The 23,460-nt window shown below is 37.3% G+C and overlaps 1 protein-coding gene across 2 annotated transcripts in view; it reads left to right on the forward strand.

Annotated features, from left to right (window-relative positions):
- Positions 1–23,164, forward strand: part of LOC105257220 — a 74,085-nt gene extending 50,921 nt beyond the window's left edge. For both annotated transcript variants that reach the window (XM_011267685.3, XM_025413029.1), the window contains exons 2-5: positions 10,541–10,796; positions 20,842–20,957; positions 21,701–22,022; positions 22,255–23,164. In XM_011267685.3, the coding sequence (XP_011265987.1) occupies positions 10,761–10,796; positions 20,842–20,957; positions 21,701–22,022; positions 22,255–22,491 (711 nt within the window). In that variant the 5' untranslated portion in view covers positions 10,541–10,760 and the 3' untranslated portion in view covers positions 22,492–23,164. The remainder of the gene's footprint in view (positions 1–10,540; positions 10,797–20,841; positions 20,958–21,700; positions 22,023–22,254) is intronic.
- The last annotated feature ends 296 nt before the right edge of the window (positions 23,165–23,460 follow it).

Genomic DNA, 23,460 nt, shown 5'->3' on the forward strand with positions numbered 1-23,460 from the left:
TGCTGTTATCTACGCGCTATAAATAATAACGCCGAACTCTGATGTATAAGAACGCTATTGTTTACATGTGATCGTCTTTTGTGTGTGTGTGTGTGTGTGTGTGTGTGTGTGTGTGTGTGTGTGTGTGTGTGTGTGTGTGTGTGTGTGTGTGTGCGCGCGTGTGTGTGTTTGTTGTCATTCTATAACGATACCAGTGCGAGATAGTGCGAATTGCTTTGTATGTCGTTCTCTACATGATTATTACGATTAACATAAATTAGCGAAAGAGTTAGCATTATGTAAATTCGATCATTAATTTTTACAATGCCGAGCACAAATTATAACTTTGTATAACTGTAATTTTCGCATTCTTTCGCAATATAAAATTAAGTGCGCGTCGAACTTCAGAAGTGCTACATAAAATGCCGTGCGATAGTCGTACTTTTGACTAGTACACGCGGGATTGTAATTAATTAATTATTCATATTTTTCGAGTGAGTATGTGTCAAGTGTGTGTCAAGAACAGAAAATAACAAATTAGAAAGAAAGGAAATACTTGGAAAGTCATGAGCAATGATACAATTATATGGTGAGTAATTTATAATTTTGTTAATTCGTTATTTATTATTCGTAATTATTCATTAATTACTTATTTATTTTTATTTATTTTTGCTTTATACGATTAGTGATTTGTTTCACATTATTATATAATATGATATATATTATATAATATATAATATTATAGATGTCTCTTATTTTTAAATATGCCATTTCTTTTATTAAATATTTGTTTTATACAAATATAAATTTAGTTAAATACAATAATTATTTTTTTAAATATTATTAATTACTTTGAACATTACTTTATATAATTTGAATATAATTTAGATTAATATTGTGTTGTTTTAATTAAATTTATTATTGTACTAGTTAGTGTTAAGTTATATTTTATCTTAATCGAAATAATATTAATTAATATCTTAAATCCGTAAATAAATCACATTAAAAATTTAAATTTAAATAAAATAATTAAATAGCGAAATTCGAGGACTCGAGTATTCGCATTCAAAATTACAACAATAAATTAGCAATATATAAATTAATATTTCATTATGCTATACATATTCAAATTTGATTTTTTCTGAAATATTAGATTATTGGAGTATTACATTAATGAAAAAAAACCAAAAAATAACGAAAAAATACCGAAAGAACATAATATTAGAGCTAGCATAAATAAAGACAATCACTGCGCATTTATGAAGAAACGCCTTCTTTATTATAAAATATATTATTTCTCTTATAAATCGTCCGTTAATTATAATTAAATAAATTAAATTGACAAAACAATTTACATGAAAATTCACAAGTATTAAATATAATATTGTAAACTCTTAAATCATTCTCTTATCAATTCAAGTATTAAATATAATATTGTGAATTCTTAAATCAAACTCTTCATCTATAATATAATCTATACTAGACAAACTGAAACAAAAATGCTATTTACGCGAGATTTCACGATCAAAATCGTCACTTTATTCAGAAATTAATCTAGATCACCTAATAATTGCGAAAAAGTTGTCACAATCTTCAGCATTTGGTAAAATATTTTCAATCGTGTCATTAATGTTTCGATGCTTATTTAATCAAATTGCTTGTACAAATCGAATTAATAAAACATGAGCTCGCGCGATATCTCGCGGTATCTCACGTAAAATAATCGACCTCCCAAAAGCGAAAAAAAAGCTAATCTTGCACGTCACGCGCTATTAAGCTCGCACCGTTCATGCAAAACGTTGAGAAAAAAATGCATTTACACGACTGTAAATATGTCGCTCTGCGGTCGCTCTGCGAGACCGTTCTCGCTCTCGCGGTTCGCGGTTCAAAGATTTATGTAGCTGGCGCTAAATCAAGGAGAGGAAGAGAGAGAGAGAGAGAAGAACAAAACATTCTCGACGAGGTGGCGCGGTTAAGGCACCGGATGTAACGTGCTCTCGACATTATGGAAGAATGAATCATCATCAGTCGCGATGAAACAACAATGTTGATTGCTCAATAGAGATCGCTCTTTCCGCTCGCGGAATCTCCAATATTGTACGATATCATTAGGCAATTATCTATTTTGTTTCATACCACAATTTCGTTTATGCGATTTTATGACTTCTGTGAAAATATATCTCGACTTGTACATCTATAAAAATATTTGAACGCGTTAAATATATTCGATCAAACAGCGTGATTTATATTCATGCTGCGTTATGAAATGGATTGTGAATGACGAGAAAACGGGGAATGCGTAAGAATATTATGAAAATATGTATTGTGCAAGAAAACTTGTGCAATTATATCGGGTTGCTCGCGCTTCTTTATTTACGATCTTAAAGACGCGTTTAAGAGCGAGCTCCAAAATGTATTTCAAACGCAGCCGTCCCATAAAGGATCGGAGCGTGGATCCTAAAATTGATTTATTTAAAAGCAGTCGGGCAACGCGAGAACATCATGAAACGCGGATGTTGCTCGCCGATCGCAGATGGCAACTAAACGTGAAAGTTAACGCGAACTTTACCGCAAGACTGTGAAGTAAAAAAAGATCTTTACGACCCCGGAGGCCATTGCAATTAACCGCACCCTATTTGTTGCGATGGACGAGCTTTTTTCTCGATCTTTGTGGTTTCGGTACGGAGAGAATCCTCTTAACGAGAATCTGTCGCGCCGCATTCATTGCGAATCTCGCAATAAAAGTGCAATAAATTCATGCAGTTTAGATGCGTCTGGCTCAATCCGCTTCTGATTCTGCCTCGTGCTGATTGGCGAAACGACGATAAGCTCGTAAGCATATCTCGCGGTTTTTTAACGCGATTTTTCTCACCGTATATCGATAAATATCATCTTATCTAAACGCCATGATGCATCAATATCATTAAAAAAATATAAATTTCATAAGGATGATCAAATCGTTGGAAATATGTGCGATAAAATAGACGCCGTTCAATTAACAGTATTATGGAGGAAGGAATCGAATCACGATATTCGCGTTACGACATATTGCATAATATGACCCAACTTATGATACAATTTACGGTGCTTCGAACCCGCTATTGTTCCATCGCTCATTATCATCGATATCGTGTCTTTATCATCGCACTGGCTGAATCTCATTTCTCGATCTTTATTTAGACTTTAGCTACCGCGAACGGCTCCACATATATCGCAATAATAAAGCAATCCATCTGCTTATTCATCGTGTCGTTCTTGTGGGAGTAAGACATTAACGCGACAGTAGACGTAGGTGTTTCTTTTGTACGGCACGAATCCACTCGCATTCAATTCCAGATTCAACATTTGCTGAATTCATGGAAGAACGAAGAACGAAATCGGAGCGAATGGTAGATTCATCGTAATATTATATATCGCTACAAATATTCTTTCAAAATTATATTATCTTTTGTGTAGCTCTTGTTGATACTTCTTGATGAATAATAGATCCCAATGTCTTCGATTTAATTGAGAAGGAAATCTATAAATTAAAGGTGTGGCAAAATACATTTATCGTATACAGGTCATCGTTCACGATCACCAGGATAGTCGTGTTGTCACGGAAACACGAATTTTTCAAGTTCTCATAAAAAAAAAATTTACAATTCCTTAATACGTAATAAATACGGGACATCAGCTTTGTCGGTGTCGCTTTAATTGGCGACTGGTCCAGGAACCAGTCCTCTCGCCTCGAGCTCGCTTCACCCAGTGATACCTCAACCGGGGCCAGTTCCCCGAGGGTCATTCACAAATGATATCATGAATGAGCTTGTGGTTCGTTCTGAATAAAATCATCCGGCGAATCTCTCGGCTGCGAAATATTCGATAATTCGTCGCGCTTAATATTATAAAGCCGGTTTTTCGAAGGCAAGTCGGCCTATTTGTATGTATCTGGTGAAAATGAACTTCGACTTTTAAGCGACTTTTAAACAGGATTTATTCGTATCGTTACTAATTATTTACCATCCGACCCGAAATATAAAATTGTTTAGTGGCAGAATAAAATCATACCGTGCACAACAGTTATTATGTCACCTAAATTTAATGGTATAATGATAGTTGAAAAATAAATTCCGATTCGCTCGAGATGATCGCTTTCTCGTAAATATCACGAAAACATAATTATGCAAAACCAGTGTAGATTTACATGACGCATATATTCGATATATTTATAATATAAATTTGCGATTAGTCGAGAAAACTATCTCAGGAGACACGTTCGAACAGCAGGAGAAGGATATAAATTCAAGGATGATAAGAGCTTAACACACTTGACGATTAGTTCCGGCTGCGTTTTACAGTTCTCCCGGGTGGCTGTTTATATCCAATAGTTAAACCCATCACGATCGATTAAATATATTGGACATTTGAGCTCTCTCGTTTAGACTGCCGTCTCTGAATCGAGATGAAATCTTGATCAACGACTCTGTCTTTTATTTTTTTGCGATACACACAAATATTTTTTCCAAATTTTATATCTTGCACAAAAATTAATTTCACATGTAAAAATGGAAATTTTTATCACATATTCATTTCTTTACGGATAATAATATTGGAAACTCGTGTTTGACAAATATCTTCCGCGATCTTTCTACGTCAGGTAATAGATTTCGCGCACGCAAATCTACCTATAATTTGCTTAGATTTTTAATATTCCCGTGCTTAAACGGCGGAAATCGCGAACCGATAATAAAACCGATCCGTGCGGAATATCGCGATACTTTATCACATCAGCACGGTAATACGAGTCATATCGCGAACCGATCTCGGTTTCATAGCTATCGTGTACATATGTATATTAGATAAACTTGAGCAATTCCCCTCCCTTCGTGCACCGGATTTTTCTCAAAGATTTTCTCGAGAGCAAACGCGAGTGGACAGATGTTAGCCTATCAACTTAATGTCGATCTGAATGATTCGTTATCGGGATATATATGAAACAATATCGCGTTCACCGCTCGTATAGACCATATTCAGACATGACACATCGGCGAACGAGCGTCGATGATTCGTGTCTTATTAGTATCTGGACGGATGTAACTTATGCCCACGCGGTTTTTGCTGTCGCGATGAATTTTTCTAATTGAACAGGCAACACGTTGCAAGAGAAGGATAGAAGTGGAACAGTAAAACTACGGGACATGTATCTATTACGCGCGTTGTCGACTCGAAAGATGCAGTAAAAGAAGTTGTCGATAACGGGATGGTTTCTTCTGGCTCTACCGAGTTGTTATGAGATGTAATTTATAAAACATTAATAATGTTGCTTCCTTTTTGTCATCTTTAAAGAAGACGTTACAAGGAAATTTACGAAAGAGTATTAATCATTATATGCATCAAATCAATATAACTATGTGAGTCAAAAAACTTATTTAATTAGACGAGTTTTTTATATTCGACGTCTATATCACCTATCTACACTGAGGGAAAAATTTTTTTAAATCAAATAAATTTGTTTTCTTGAAATTTTTGCTTTAAATGGAAGGAATTGTTTATTTCATTTAAACAAAAGCATTTAATTTTAATTAAATATGCATGTTATATTAAGTATATTATTTTCATTTATATATTTTTTAAATACTATTTTCGTAAAATATATACTATAATTTATTAAATTAAATATATTATTTTTTTAAATTAAAAAATTTAAAATTTTTGGGAATAAAAAATGCATTTTAATAAATATTTTGTAAAATTAAAATATAAAAATATTTAATTAAAAATTATATTTTTTAAGCATATATATATTTTTAAACATATGTAAATAAATACTTAACTTAAGCAAACAGATGTTTTTAATACAAGTGATTATCGAATACGTGGTTATTACCCACCGAATAAATAGCTTTCTTGAGTTAACTAAAATTTTTTTTATTTCAAGATAATTTTTTCCTCAGTGTAATAAAATCACTTTTAATTGCATAAATCTCTGTTTATTATTATGCTAATAAAGTGATGAGAATACAAAAACTCTTCAATGAAAATTATGTAATATATTACGAGCAAAAATTATCGCATAAAAAGGACAGATAGCCTTGTCTTACTTAAGTGTCAAGGACGAGACGGCCGCAGGAAGATTAAGAGTCGCGCATGACGTTTTCCCATGGATGGAAAAAAGTTTGCGCAAAATTAATGCGTGCTCTTGGCTTGACTTTAACGAGTGCGGTGTCCTTTTTTATTCTCGGAACTCAACTGCCAGCGTAAATTAGAAATCGTAGATTCGTTAAGGTGGATTCGTCGCGTAGGCGGAAAGAATGGCAACGTCAAGAGACTCGTAAAGAAAATATATTATGACGTGCGACGAGTTGCCGAGAGTCACAGTAAATGACATTGGTGGTTTTCGTTAGATTCTCGCTAGAGGGATTTAATTCCCCAGGATTTATTAGGTCATTTAATTATTCAATGGACTTAGTTTGATCGAACGATTACAAAACACAGCTCGACTACATGAATAATTAAGAATACGGATAATTTTTCCGAATGCCAGCCTCTCTCGACTCGTCTGACCGCTCGCGTTCGACATTCTTATCGCCAAGGGTTTGACGCTTGTATAAGTAAATTACCGCAAAAGTTAATGGCAATAAACTAATGACAGCTCACGGCGAGATAGAAAGCGCCAGCTGACCAGGCTCGACGCATTCTCAGGCGCAATGTTTTTATCACGATGTAGCCAGGCGCCGCCTGGATAAGTGACTCAACGCAAAGTCCGGCGACGGCTCCGCCTCTGCGAAATGCCAATGAGCTTCTATGCATTTTGTTATCGATGTGCTATGCGGCGATTTTGCGATACAAACTTCCGATCACACGTCATACCTGCCTATTCGGGCGAAATTCCCGTAAAAATCTGAATTATGCGTCACGCTTATCAATGTATCAGTTACCCGAGTACAATTGTAACGTCATCTGATGAAATAGCTTTTACAATCGCACTCGTATCACTTATCTTTGTCATAATCGATCGAAAAAAAATGCCATCATTATACAGGTTCACTCGTGTTTAACTATTGGTCGGAATACAATATCGCGATTTGTTCCGCTCAGTGGGATATTAATGCTAATAAAGATCTGTACCGTGATAGTCTCGCGATAACGAGTAATAACATATCATTCGGAATACTCATGCAGACCAAATTACCAAGATCGCAAGTCACCGTGCGAGAATTATGCGTCTCGTTCGTTACTCGTAAATGATGCAGTAATTAAACCAGAGATCCCTGTCCCCTGCTCGTGCTTCAAGAGCAGGCCGATCGATCGCTTATCTTTGCGGCGTCGAGATTGTTAATACATTGATCGATGGAAATCGCGCAATGTAATCTGGCTCGATGGGGTTTATTTGACGGATCATGTTCATTGTATGCTCGAGGAAATAAAGGAAAGGGCGCAAACGGAGGGAAGAAGAGAAAGTCGGCGCGGGTTTCACGTGGGTGGACAGCACAATATGGTTGCGCTTTCTATTAAAAATTCACTTGCTGCTGCTACTAGCGACGATCATCGTTTATCACCACGCGACATTGATCTTCACGATTATTCGCGATAGCTTTCCGGTAGAGAAATCCCGTTTAACAATCGGAACGGACTGTCGCGATTATTGTACCATTGTTGTCGTAATACCGGTATTACAACGGTATTAGGATGATTTATCGCAGATTCGGATTATTATAATCATTTGCTTTCAAAGATCACGAGGCTTTTTAATACCGACGTTCGTTTATGTGTTGTTGTGTAAAGCTGCATCAGTTGCATCAGTTTTAGATTTATGTTTTTTATTTCACGCCAAGTTATCTGCCAGCCATCAGTTATGACATTTCGCTAATAAATTTATAATTCCTTGTCCAATTTTTTCTTTTTCTTCCTTATTTTTCCTTTTTTTATTTTTCTATTTTCTATTTTAATTTCATCTAAATAACACTGTCAATTATATGTTTATTATCTACTTTATATTTCTTAGAAGATTTACTTTAAAAATATGAAGTATTAATAAATTATAAAATATCAATATACTACTCTTTTATTTATTTCTACAGCTTTGAAAAGGTTTGCAATTTACTTGAAACCTTTACCTTTAGAAAGAAGAAAAGATGGTTAATATTTGTATTCGTCGATAGCTTGACAACGATTGACTGTAAATCTGGCTTTCTCGAATATATTAATCGGTGATGCACGATGACGACGCGCTAAAGTTCTCCGATTATCGTCGATAGCCATAGAATCGATCATGTCACTTGTGTTTCACGTTTCGTCACTCATTGTCAGTATGCGATATGCAGGTACACATACGAATGATGCGCGAATCGTGAAGGAATGCAGACTGACCGAATTCCACGTATCATACCGATATAATATCCGCGATAATGCATTCGGTGACGAAAGGAGAGTGTCACTCATGTTAGACCCTTACCCCGTTCTTATCGATTATGTCGAGGAAACACCGTGTGATAAGAAATGGCGATACGTTTCGCCAACCGGTGTGTGTCTTATCGAACAAATTCTACGTGCCATGACTCACTGGCAATGATATATCATATGGTGTGTATTACACATCTCGGCTGCGCTGTGTCGGCGCGATAATTCGAAATTATAATCCTAGTCCGCTCACGATTACGCGTCGGCTGCTTTCATCGATGTATTCGTCCGCTGGAGGCGATCGAATTGAATGGACGACTATAGTATTTCGATTATCAACGGAAGTAAGACGCTAATCATTCATGACGATAGGTACAATAATTTGAACGTGAACACATTTGATTGCTATTCGTGATATACATAAATTTCTTGATTTAGGCAGATTGTTATAAAAATAATGTGTTTTATAATTAATAATAATTTCTGATTGTATAAGCAATCTGGAACGTTTAATATAAATATTGAAATATTAGAAATGTGTGCCATCCAATTAATTTCTGGCTGTATTTAATTCGAGTGATTGCTTGTTTCATTATAGTTTTTATTATAATCCTTAAAAAAATTTTTATATAATCTCTAATTCAAGCAGTAGACAATTAACTTTATTTCAGATTTAAAAAAAAATAAAATTAATGTGACACTTTGTTCTGGATGCATTATAACTATAAACAAGGATTAAGAGACCATCGTCTCTTCCCAAATCCATTTTTTTCCGTACCTCAAATAGTAACTCGATCTCGGCATTTTGTTTGAAATTAATTCAAACAATCGTAAAAACACGCGAGTGTAAACAGATCGTCTTAGCCGTGTCATCTTGCCTGATCTTTCGAGGGATGTCGATGGGACCCAAAATATAGTTGCGCGCGCCTTCCTTCGCATCTCTTGTTTGCTATCGAAACAGCTCGGCATTTCGTTCGTTTGCTGGTTAAATGCATGCACGCGTGAAGTCCCGTCCATTACAACACGGTAAGAAGGCGTGTTTCCACCGTGTGAGAGGCGTCGCGGCTTCCAGACGGGAACCAATCGATGATTTCTCGAGAGTCATTAATTCACATAACGAATGATGCCAGGAAAGCGTCTGTATCGCCATACTGTTATGTATGGCGTCTTTCTCGTCTCCTATCAATGAGAATTTACATACGCAAATTATCAGGACTCAAACAATGAGCAGGAATTATTGTTCACATTGCTATTCTATCGTACGTTAGCCAATAATGCGGAGCTGAATGATGGATGTGCACAAGTGAATAAACGACAAGTGATAAATATGGTGAAAGAAACAATAACGTGAAAGAAAGGAAAGGGAAAGATTTTGTGCGCAAGTAACATTCGTTTTTATGAACAACATTCCTCTTTAATAGGTCAGTAACACCTTATTGCGCGACAAATTTGACGGAAACAGCGAGGTATGAGATAAGATATCGATTCGCAGCATCATTGCGATTGAGTGACGAAATGTAGACGACGCTTGCACCTCCTAGACTTTATCGGCAAATCTCGAATATTAGGTCCACAATCTCCTCTAACAATTCACGAATTTGAAATATAATTATATGTCGTTTGTACAATTAGCGATTTTCGTGAACGATTTACTAAAGAATTATTTTAGAGTTTTGATCGTGATATATAAGATTTTGAGCGTTAAAATAAACTGTTGGTCAAAAGTTTGAAAAAGGAGTAGTTTTAATATACAAGTTTATTTTAAATAATGTTTGCATATGAAAGAGGCATGATAAATCATGATAAAATAAGGTGTATCGCAAATTAAAATATTATATACTTCATATTATCATTATTTAATTAAAAAGTGACAATATAATGAACTTTACTTAATTTCGCCGAATAATAATCTTATCTATTGGAGGAAAGTGTAATCGTACTCCTCGATCTTTAAATATCGATAATATATTACGAAATCTGTGTGAATAATTCAGGAGCCGAGTCTCTGTAATAAATACACGCGAGCGATAACGTGCAACGCGATGGTCAAATAAAAGTAATCGATAAAGTAATCGATGGTTCGGACAAGGCGATGATTTGTCGATGATTATCTCGTTGCGATTAACGCGCCCATTGTAAGAGGCCATTAATATATGTACGTACGTTTATATGTCGACAGATTGGCGGCGCGGTAGCCATGTCATCGCCGGATCGGCGCGGCGGATCATCACGAGAAATCGACGTGGAGCCGGGAGAGAGTCATCGTCGTCGGCCCGATACATTTACGGCCGCCGAGTAAGAAGCCGATAGCCGAGGGATCGGTAATTCAAGGATCGATACGAGCAGATCGATCCACCAGCTCGCAACCTACGGCCTCCTTGCTGGCCTGGCCAGCTACTATGCGAATTGAAGCTCTCAGCACCCTCCTCGTCGCGGTAAGTGCTAAATTGTAAAACCAACGTTGAACAAATGCAATCTGAAATTGATACGTCTCTTGAAATCCTCTTCTTCATGTAGAGATTTATATATGAAAAATAATAATTAAATTATGATTGAAAAATTTGAAAATGAATTCGAAAAAAAAATTAGAGAAAGTACAACTAATGACTGCTTTTATAATTAATCATATAATCATTTAATTCAATTAATTTTCAAAGTCAACTGAAACTTGCTCGGTGCTGAAAGCGTTGACAGTAGCGAGGTACCTGTTAATAAAATCCTCAATCATGCGCTCGTCGAATGGTGGAGTACATAAGCTAACTATAATAATTGTGCACTCCCAGTACGATTGACGCAACAATCGATGTCCGTGGCGTCGTATTGTGCCGCGGTGAAGGAACAAACGTAGCGAAACAATAATTACGATATCCAGCATCGATGCAACGATCGTAAAGTACCGCCCGCCGCGTGTGTTATTAGCATATTATCAAGATAGCAGGGTGCTCGCGCACACAATCCCGCCAACTACGGACGATGTGTGTTTTTCTCTCTCTCCTCGGCCACCGCCTGTCACGGAGGCGCATCGATAAACTTGTAGAATTATGGCGCGGATCGTGCGCTTTCGTTCCTTTCATCTTCCTTTCGTCCGCGCCTCGTCACATTTTCCCACAGCTGACTTTCGGCATCATTCTCGTCTCTCGCTTGTTAGACTCGAGATGACAGAACCTCTAATAATAAATATTCAAAATAACTTTCCAACGTTATCGAGATTAGATCTATCCGTACAGATTTTTTTTTTAGTAAAAAATTTCTCATTTTTGACAAAAACGATTACATTTAACTTGCACAAAATCAATTCGATTAATTTGGAAACAATATTTCGTTCAAGAATCTGTTAAGTTTAGCGCGATAAAAACTGCACATGGGAAGTTTATTCATCGCGAGGATCGAGATCGCAATTAGTACCTGCGGATTAGATGGCAGTTTCGCGAAGAAAAGGCAATATCCTGATCGTCGCGCACATACCAGCGTCATCTTATGCACATAACATTATGCATCGACGACAGACGGTCGATCGGCGGCAAGTTACTACGCGCCCGTGATATTGATAAATGATAATCATCGGTGCAGTCCGTTGCGCGCGCGTTGCACCGATAATTTAATAATCGTGGATTAGCGACGCGCACGCACATGCGTGCAAATCGTGCGCGGCAACGGGGTCGGGGCCTCACGGCGTGGAATTACTATGCTAATCGGTCCCAGCATCGACGTCGCTTCGATAAATAATCCTCTTAACGCATCCTCTTAAACGGATGTGTGTCGTTGCGCGGAAAATGACGAGACGACGATTTGCGCGAACACCGGATGTCGGCTGGTGCGCGATGAAGATATCGTCGATATTTTTGGAGCGCTTCTTCGGATTTCTTGAAGAGCTATGACGTATTCCTGATTGCCTCGGATTATGCCGTGAATATTACGTCGCCGTCGGCGCGTCGTCTATGCAAAGCACAGCGAAGCTAAGGGCGTTTAAATTTATGCAAAAGTGCACTATATCTCATATAATTTATTTTCAGAACGATTAAAGATGTTAAAAGATCTATGTACTTTCGATTTTTAATTATACGCGAGATTTTAATCGAAATAATGTAATTACTATATTACTTAGCATCGTTAGTTTTCGAAACGGAAGTCCATCCGATAGCAAAGTCATCTTGAATGATTGAGATACGATTTTATAAAAACAATGTGTGCTACCGGTTGGATCTTATCGGAAATCAAATGCCGATCACAATATCGATTTCATATATCGATTTCAAAGCCATCGATCACTACTTCTGTTGAATCACTCACCTACGTGTATCGTTAGTGATCAGCGACAATAAAGCGAATTCACGCCTTGTCACGGATAATATGTGGGAAGAGCTAAAACTGACGTTTGGCAGCAGACCAACCAGAAACGAGGCGTGACTTCGCCGTCTTGGCTTTTATACAAATGGTAATGCATCATTGATTCGTGGAATGCATCAGACGCACTCGTAAACTTTCAAATTTATTAGAGACAAATGGTATGTAATGAGTTATAAATTTTATATAATTCGAACGATGATTCTCCCAATCGTTTCGTTATAAATTATAAAATCTATTGAAACAATTTTATCTTCCTTGATTATTCATAATAATATATTTATATAATAATATATTTATAATAATATATTTAATTAAAAAATAAAAAAAATATATATATTTACTCTTTTTTGCCAAATTTTTTGATTCTAGTGAAATAGTACAATAATAAAAAAAAATACAACATTTGAGTATATTACTTACCCAAGCTATTCACCAATTTGGTATGATGCTTCAGGCATCTGTGAGTGCCTCGCAATAAGATATTTGTCGGATAAACGCCTTCTTCTATTATCGCATGGATCGTAGTCGCGTAGCCTGTAATTTAAAACAATTTGGAAATAATATATTATGAATCGTAGTTAGGCACAATATAATATAAAAGAGGGTGGATCTCTACAGAACCGCGCAGGTGGTTCGGAGCTTCGTATTTTTTACGCAAATGATTTAGTGAGTCGTCGTGGGTGTATTTGCCGCCGGGACATCGTCCCCTCCAATAGTTTCTTTTTTTTTTTTCATACGTTCTAACTCGATGATACCCGACTGGTAGAGAAGAGAAAAGTATCGAAGTAGAAATCGACGTTCTTTCTCATTCGGCTTTGAACCGAATTACAAGAAACATAAATCGCGCTTCCTCGTTTTTCCCAATTAACGTCTCACTCGTCTTGACGTATCGAACAATCGCAATGTCGCGAATATCTCGCCGGAGACAAGTGTCGTCGGAATTTACTGGACATTTATTTTACGGAAATCGTCGTCGCGTTCTTCAGCTTCCTACTTGAATCGCAACTTTGTGCCAGACTCGCGCATGGAGTATGCGTAAAAAAAAAAAATTTATCACGCCTCCCCCTTCGGGTCGATTCCGCTCCGATCTGTCGGTCAGCACTCGCGGCCATCTGTGAAATGTCACGTGGCGCGTAACGAGCGGGTCGTCATTTAATTTGCCGTAGTCAACGAGAGTAGAGAAGACGAGAGTCCTGCGATGTCTCACGGAAACGCGCGCGCGCGCGCGCGTAACTGTACGCACGATTTACGCGCTGCGTGCGCATCACACACGCACGAGACGGCGAGGCGACTAACCAAATATTTATACACGTCAATCATAACACACGGCGAAGCATTCGCTGTCTAAACAGCCCGCGGGTTGTGCCCTCCCTTGCGAGCCACTTCGCCGTTGGCCGTTTATTGTGCCGGGCGGCACGCTGAAGGACCTTTCATTGCTCCTTACCTATCTCTAACAGGCACTCGATAGTTGCCGTTTGTCATGCGCTCCACGATGTTTACCTTTCCACGGTGAAAAAAAAAATCACATTGCGCTCGCTTAACTCGCGCCATGCGTCGCGTTGTCACGCGTCTATGCGCAATATATATTGTGGACTCGTCGTCCCTATCGGTTCGTCGAACGAACGAAATTAGACGCGAGGGATTTAAATCGTGATCTCGCGGATGACAAAGTGGCTCTCGATCAGTTACCGGAAAAGAATGTAAAAAGAATCAAAATGTAATATTCGTGTATTCAGATATTAAGTGATGTAACTATCGTGTTAAAACATGAAGACTCGCCCGACGAAATCGGTACAAATGATGGGCATTGGGACGGGGATCGAGTGACTCTCACGAAATGTTTAATAAATGGCGAAACGCTGTGGTGTTGAAACCACCTTTGGCACTTTGCAATAAGCCGGGAGTACCTCCGGTCTTTATAAATGCACAAAGACTATGCTAATGATACGAGCGTTGCATTGACGGTTGGGTAAACACGGGCCGTTGCTTCGAGTCCTGTCGCGAGTTTATCGTGTAAACTACCTTTAATGATTGCCAGCAAAGGCCAACTGGCCGTTTCAACGCTCTGCTATTTTAGCGGCTCGAGCTTCATTTGTCGTTGTCGCTGTACAATCACTTAAATGATCCGGAAGCACCGATAATTATCGGATGGTCGTCAACGCGTGGAGATCCTTTAAAGAATCATTAGCGATGATCTATCGCCTCTCGACTGACAGATTACTCGTCGCGATTATAATCATAAATTAACGAAGGTACTTAAATTTTTTCCGAGATACGTACTTGAAGATTTTCGCTTTTTTTTTTTAAAGAAAGGAGATAAGAACATCGTAATAAATGTTGAAGTGCTTATCGAATTTGTATGTGTGCTCATACTTCAACTTTCGTTCGAAGTATGAAGTACACTATCTACGACGTCTAATCTGTGTTATAGTCGAACATATCGTAAAATTTCGCTGGAATGCTATCCGTGGGTCGTTACAAGCGCATAAAAGCCGAAAGTGCGTTGTGTGCTAAAGTGTCTGCTCTTCTTCGAACGCACACTAATTTAAATGAATGGAGCGATAAAAGTCGCGGAATATTGCATTCTTACGTGACGAATCAATTATGTATATAGACTCGTCTTGAATGTTTTTCACAGTGAATGATTTCACAGAGGAAAATATATACTGTATTCAAGTAAATATTATTTATTTTAATATCATAAATTATTTGTATATATCATAAGTTCATCACAAGCATTAAATTTAATTAAATATATTCTGAATCTTAGTAACTGCAGTATTTTAGTCAAGAATATTAAATTAAAACAAAAATTTGGTTTGCTTACCACATAAAGTAAGTTTGATTTTTCTTTGATACAACTTTACAATATTCTTGAAGAGAAAATAAATTTTTCATTTAGTGTACATGCAATGAGATTTTCTAACACTTGTGATGAATATATTTTAAGACTATTATCAAGAATATATTCTTTTTTGAAGAAAATTATTACTTAAAAAAAGAAAAATAAACTGAGTAATCGTTTTTCTTGGCAGTAGAATAATATTTTTCTCTGCGTTCCCATTCAAAGTTCATGTAACTCTCAAGAGCCTACACTCTATAAACGCGTGATGGGTTTTTCAATGTACAATTAATCGTCGATATTTTTTCACTGTAATAAAGGCAATCCTCCACTTACGTCGTATCCCGATATTTCGCATAATCGAGCCACGATCGAAGTGGGACGTGGCGTTTTCCCGCGCGCGTTTCGAAAGAGAGATTCTTTCGTCACTCGGAATTGATATTCAAATCAATGGCTTATTAATGATAGAGACACGAGACGATATTTCATTCTTTACGACGTAGCGGACATCTCGGATGCAGGCGACGACAGGCGTCACACTACATAAACGCTATAGTTTCTGCGAACGGGAAACCGCACCGGCCACACTCGAGCAGGCTCATAAATTATCGGCACGCGTTTCTCCAATCGCGGCACCCGCGGTAACCGAAGGTGAAAAAGTCGCGGCCAATGGCTGGAAAGAGAATGCCCGCTGGATTACGTTTGTACGCGCGTTAACTGCCGCCTCCGGTCGCCGTAGAAGGATCGCGGATTTTTACCGCGGTTTCTCGCAGTCGCGATTTTTTCCCCACGAATTTGCGTTCGCCATTTCGCGCGCTATCATTCTTTTATTACGCGTGTGTGTATTTTACGATCGGTAATCTCTCTGGTATTTCTGGTACCCCCGCGTATGCCTTTAAATATAATAACACCTTTGCCTAGATCAGCACGGTGTATCCTGTAAATCTCACCACCGGTAGCGATAAATAACGCGCGCCGATTATATACGCTATTGGGAAACGCCGAGGTTTTAATTAAGCGTTTACTCGCGTTTCTCGTTGCAAGAATTAATAATCCTGCTTGGATCGATGAATTATCGGAGAAAGTCACTGTTTTTAATGTCACTAAACAATTATACAAAATACTTCCTGTATCTCATCTCTTCATAGTTACCTTGATCGAAGTTTCACATATTTTTCCTTTCCGATAATTCTATTTCTTACATACATTTTCCGATAGTCCTTTTTTGATAATTCTACACTGAGAAAAATCGTTTGATTGTATCAACAAGACATATATGATTGAAGGCATTTTGGTTAAATCAAACAAGAATTTCTAGTTATCGTGATAAGACTCGATTTTTTATAACTAGAACATTTAATAAATTTTACTATAAGGATTTGGTTTGTATTTTCTGGTTGGATCTATAAAATTTCTTGTTACATTAATTTCTTTGCTTGCCACTCTTAACTTAACTCGTATTCAATATTTGCCATGAAATGTATATAAAGATCTAGTATTAACATTAAATCCAAAGTATATTTTTTTTCTTTTATGAGCAGTAGTGCCAGAAAGAGGACGCTAACTCTCTGATTGTATGTGTTTGAGCTGCATCCTCTTCTTGCAGCACTGTTTATCAATTTAATTTCTAATAAATTAAATTTAAAATAATTTATTCAATAATCTGGATTGAATTTATCCAATAATCTTGTGGGAATTCAGAATATTAAACAGACTTTTGAGATTGGATGGAAAAAATTTTAGACGACTTGGTGCTGGCGAGTTTAGTTATTATTAACCAGAAAATTTGGTAAATTTAACAGGAAGAAATTAATTAGATTCATCTGGTAATTCCTACAAGAATTCTAGTTCGTCCATTTTCCAACAGACATACTGGTTGAATCTACCAGAATTCTAATTAATGCAACCAGATTTTTTTCTCAGTGCGATAATTCTTCTTACATACATTTTCCGAGAGTCCTTTTTTGATAATTCTACTTTCGATAGTCCTTTTCTGATAGTTCTACTTTAACTACGCATCTCGAGAGATGATTAAGGTAATTACTGAGAGATAGTCTCCGATGACTTCGTGTCTATACATGCATATACACATGAGATCGATCGATTTTTCGGACCTACGCAGCCTACAAGAGGAGAGAGAGAGAGAGACAGAGAAAGAACGGGACTCAGGCGGGCACCCACGTGGCGACATAAACACGGCTGGTCGATAAGCAGCGTCCTCATCCGGATACCGGTCTCCACGATTCCCCGAACACGTTATCGGTATACCCAGAGTATATCGTAACTATACGTATATCGCAAGTCTCTCAGACCCAGAATGCATTCCGGGAGGCATGAGATACGAAGAGCTGGGGAGCTAGTTGGGCCCCGCCATCGGACCGACCGCCAGCTTCGCCGTCATCGTCGATGCGTTATGGGACCGTAATTGCGCCACAAATTATTTCCGCCGCTTCCACGTGGGAGAGATATCCTCCACCTCTCTTGATACACTATGACGGTGAAGACAACCGCGATAAGAGAGGCGAATGTCTTATCGTCATCCTGAATAACTTAAGTAACTTTTGGAATTAAGTGTGATTGGAGCGATCGTGTATTATCGGGTCAACGCGATTGTGATTAATTATGCTAACGATACGAACGTGAAAGTATCTCTGTCTCTGTCTTAATCCCTCTTGGGTCTTATTAGATATTCTGACAATCAGACAAATGGCGGGGAGACAGGATATCATTGGTAATTGTTACTGATTGATACAGAGTGATCGGTAAACGTTTTCAGATAAAAGGTACGGTTGAGATTCGAAATGTAAATCAGAATGTACATAAATTATTTATAGGGAAAAGGAAAAGTGCCTGGAACGTAAAGAAGCAATAAAAACGTCATCTCCAACTTAACTTTACTGATGTGAAGGCGTGTAATAGACCGGTTTATATTTTTCCGGTAATCAATGTACGAATTCCTTCTGTATAAAAATATATACAGCGTACTCTCGTAAAGGCGAAACGAATTTGTAATTTATGCGTAACTCAAACAACTTTTGCATGACAATAAACCTTTATTCGCCGATTGAAAATTATTGGAACGGAGATAGTTATCGTACTATCATTAAATAAAATTGCGAAGGCGAACAATGATCGCTTGACGATTGAAACAGGATTACGAGAGTGCGTTTGGTCAGCCGAAATATATCCGGGATTATCTCATCGTATTTTTTCGGCTTGAGAAACGATCGGCTAATTTCAACTTTCGCAAAAAACATTCGTTTCATTATCGTAAGGAATGTGAGAAAAGGGAGAGAAGAATCCGTGGCGCTAATTGACGCTTCTTGGCCCGGGCATGACATCGAAGTAACGGCTTAACTTTATATCTTTAGGAGCATCGCCGTGAAATCTTGCGACCGTGATTTCGCCGTGAAATCTTGCGACCGTGATTTCGCGTACGAGAAGTAATCTTTATTGCGCATTGATATAGTTATCTATGTGAAAATTTTCAGTATTATATAAATACATTTTTAAATTGAACATCGCAATTAAAAACGAAAAAAAATTATTCCAACCAATTGCACAAATAATTTTCACGATAATTGCACGAATAATCAAAATATTATTACTATTATAATATATTTTTTTAAGTTAAATATAAATAATTTTCTTAAAATGTTTCGACGAGTGAAATTATTGTCACTATAAGCAGCTGTATATATCTAATAAGACCCAAGAGAGATTAAGACAGAGCAAATAAAATATCAATTTTTGCAAATAGCTTTAATTAAATATATGGTGTTAAGTGTATATAGATGATATAATTTATTAACGTTTAGATACTTATCCAATTTTGATACCGGATGTGTTCATAGACACTCGTGTACATGATCGGACAATTTGGTCGCATCGCAATAATGATCATTATCTTGATTAGCGAGCAATTAACGCGAAGTATCGTTAAGTCGTGTTGTAATGTCCGCCACCGCATACCCGGTACATCTTTATACGATTAAAATCGCACTGCAAGAGAGAGAATTCTTTCCCCGTATGATGCAAGAATTCGATAAGAATCGCGGGATACGCGATGTGTGGTCTCGATGTATGATTAAACATCCGTTTAATCCGAATGCGCAGTTCTGTCCAATACGAGTTCTTCGTATGGGAGGCGCCGCTGCTTAGTTAACTGTTCACCCGGAGAAACGATGGCTTAATTAAACGTCGGCGATGTCGGCTTTATATCATGTTGTCTCGTTTATATAAACCTCGCAACCAACAAGTTTTCGTTCTATCGTTTGATAGTATTCCTAACGTGAGAAACAACTGGAGAAATTATCGGGGGGATACTTGATAACGCATTTTATACATATTTCTATAAATTATGAGCGGAAATCTCTGTGTCGATACGATATTTTTCGTTCAAAATTAACTGTGGAAAGAATCCATTTGTGAAATATTTGCACCTCTGTAGTTATTTATCGATACCGCTCCTCCTTTCCATCTTTTTTACAGCTGTAAATATTACACTTTACGCGAATCTTGAGAGAATCTTCTCATTTTAAAATAAAGAAAAAAAAAGAAATTTAGCCCGGTGAATGAAGCAAGCCGGTTCCGCGTGTTTCCTGCGATGACGAGTTATACGGCGCAATTAAATCGAAAGTGTGCTGCATCGTGCGAGAAAGAGGCACGCTTAAGTATTAACGAGCAGCGAGCGGCGACGACGACGACGACGGTGACGACGGCGGCGGCGGCGGCGCCGTGAGGCCTGTTTTGCATAAAAATTATAAGCCGAATTAATGTTTTCACCTCCACGTAAGCCGTGCCGTTCACGTGTGCCGCGGATTCGGGCGAGATGCGTGACTAACGCCGTGTTTCATTTGCGCGCCGTGTTTCGTTCTCGCGCACCAGCCCCGTCCGGTATTTTCTCACGCGCGAATCTTCGCCGACATTATTATCAAGGCAATTTTTTCAACTGACAATACTGGTAAGATACTTATTGTGAAATCATGCGTCTCTGCCGGTGAGCGACAGGCGTGACAGACTCGTTCGCGTCGCGTCAAATAATCTTTTGCGGGATTAAGATATAGCTATTGTAATGGAAATATATTTACTCGGTTTTGTCGTCAGATTTGATGGAAAAATTTTTCTACAATCAATCATAGATAGATGATGAAAGTTTTCTTGCATTATTATTATTCTTTACATTATTAATTATTGCTGCATTTATATTTTAATTTGTGAAATCACAGAGATTCATCAAATGTCAAACATGTGAGCGAATAATTTATGCGTTCTCATGATTCTCGTTGCAGGTGGTTTGGCTGACCGCAGTTCTGTGCCCGCGGCTTACTGCCGCCAACAATCTGACTTTAGCCTCCTCCTCTCGAAGGCCCAGGGAACAGCCTTTCAGAGGACATTTCCCTAACAAGTAAGTATAAAGATTTTTCGATAAAACGAGGAAATAATTGTCATTATTAAATTTGCTTTGTCCGTTCTAATAGACAGATTCTTGAGCAAAAATCAAAATTAATCTTTGTCAATTTTTACAATTTTCAAGTAAGATGTGTTACCTTTTTTAATATTTTTTTTTATAATCGTGGTTCTCTTATTCGATATTACTTGCAAATAATGATTGATTGTGTGCGAAACGCGTAGAAATGCGATGAACCCTTCGTTTGACTTTTATTTGATCGTTTTCAGTATGCTTATCTTAATTATTATCATTGCTGTACGTAAAATGTAAAATGTGCTAATAATATATACGAAACGAATAAAATATCATGTCTTGCGAAACTTTTTTGAATCGCTACAACATTCTACCGCGTAATTTAGATACGGGCGCGGTCAATATGGCAAGAATATCGTTTCCTCCGTTGGCGAGCTAAATCCGATTTAAATTCAACAGGACTCAGCATGGCGTAACACGAAGCATAATTTTATTTTTTATTTTATTTTTACATATATTTTCCATTAACTCGCTTGTTAACACGATAATCGTACGTGTTCTTCGGCAACGATTAGAATTTGACTCGAGAAAAATTCCACAAAGAACATATGCTTTTTGCCTGCAATTCCGAAGAAAATTAATAAAGTGAAAAGAGACGCTTGATTGCAAGAGAATTGATTCAAAATAAAAATCGATTAAACAGGAGAAACATTCTGCCATTGCAGACCAGTGGAACCGACAAAGCGGATGACATATCGAGAGATGCAGATGATTCTGCAACAGGAAGGAGGCGAGGACGGTCACCCCGTCCACTGTTGTCCTGTGATACTAGAAATGGTGGAACCGATCGGCGGTCGAACTCGACAAGACATGTACGTCGAGCTCTATCGGGACGGCGAGAACGTTCAGAGGTTCTTCGAGCATTCTTGCAGACCAGACGTTCTCGATAAGCCATGCAGGTTCATCGACCGGAAGCTCAGTAACCAGTCCAGATGCGTGCAACAGTTCTCGTATACGTACGCTCTTGTCGCGAATTCTGGAGGGAAGGTATGATATATTCGCGAATCGTGCAAGTTCTCTATCATAATTTTATTATTAAACGAATAATAGATTTTTTATTATATAAAAAGATGCGATATTTTAATATTTTTACGATTACAAGATCAATCTATTTAAAACGATGTATATAACGATAAATGATCGTTAAGAGAGATTTTAATGTGTATAATTGAGTGGAATTAGGAGGTATCGTGTAATTAATGTAATTCTCCTATTGCAGATTGAAATGGAGGAGCACAGAAGGCATCATCATAAGCAATTCCATCATTTTCCAGCGTTTACCGGCAACAGCGTGAGCGGATCCAGGTATACGTTGGATTATATCAGGGTGCGAAGCGGCTGCAGCTGCGAGATCATGCCGAAGCCGAGAAAGAAGAAAAGTGGGGCGACCAAGCCGAGGAGAGCAAAGAGCAAACATCGTCAACAAAGGGACCAAGAATTGGACTTTGAGACGTGAAAGTATCGATTCGCGTCTTAATGACAATACATTATACGTGTAATTGTGTTACTGACTCGGGAGGATATACGTGAACGAATGCGAGACACAGAAGACAAGGATATATGCATGAAGAGTATCAATGTTGGTCAGATAACAGGACGCAATGAAAACGTTACCAACAATTGTATCATCGATTTTCTGATGACAATTAAGTACATAATTAATTTATTAGACATTGTCGCGTAAAACGCGTCGTTTTGTAAATGACGCGTTTGCCATCAATTAATAGATTTCTACTCCTTGGTGCTTCGTTTACGAGAACCTCTCTCGTATTTTAAATATTTCTTCCTATATTTATTATCATAATTCTTTTGATAGAAAAATTTTCGCGAATTAAACATAAGTACTATTTTCGTGTCAAATCACTTGCCAATATTAAAACGATATTATAGCAATAAATTGATCATTGTAGAGATCATTGTTGAATGTAGAGACACAACGAATATAGTAGTTGATCGATTCAAGTTGATGTGTCGATTCAAATGCAATATTTCAGGATAATGTCAAGATAGTTTCATTAATTTTTAATATTATAAGAGTATGTTTCGATGCGCTTCACTTAATTTAATTACTTTAGTTTATTAAATTTAATTTTCATTTTACGAGCGGCCAGTTTTCATTCTATATTCTTCTTTTTCTGTATATTACAATTTTGTATGTACTTGGTAATTCATACTCGATAATTTAATATATAGTATTAATAGTTATAATAGAACAGATAGTATTTTGATTAGTATCTCTAACTCGCTATGTTTATGTATAGATCTGTAATGCAATTTGCGTTAAAATAATGTGAATTATAGTCTACTAAAATATTATTTAATTAACATGGTGTAAAGTACACATATACATACATACACACATTTAAACTAATAAGATATATAAAAAGAGCTGATTAGAATGAGAGTAGAATGAGAGTAGAAGATG

This window comes from Camponotus floridanus, unplaced genomic scaffold (genome assembly GCF_003227725.1).
Source record: "Camponotus floridanus strain SB8 unplaced genomic scaffold, Cflo_v7.5 scaffold11, whole genome shotgun sequence".
In the NCBI taxonomy this organism is placed as follows: domain Eukaryota; kingdom Metazoa; phylum Arthropoda; class Insecta; order Hymenoptera; family Formicidae; genus Camponotus; species Camponotus floridanus.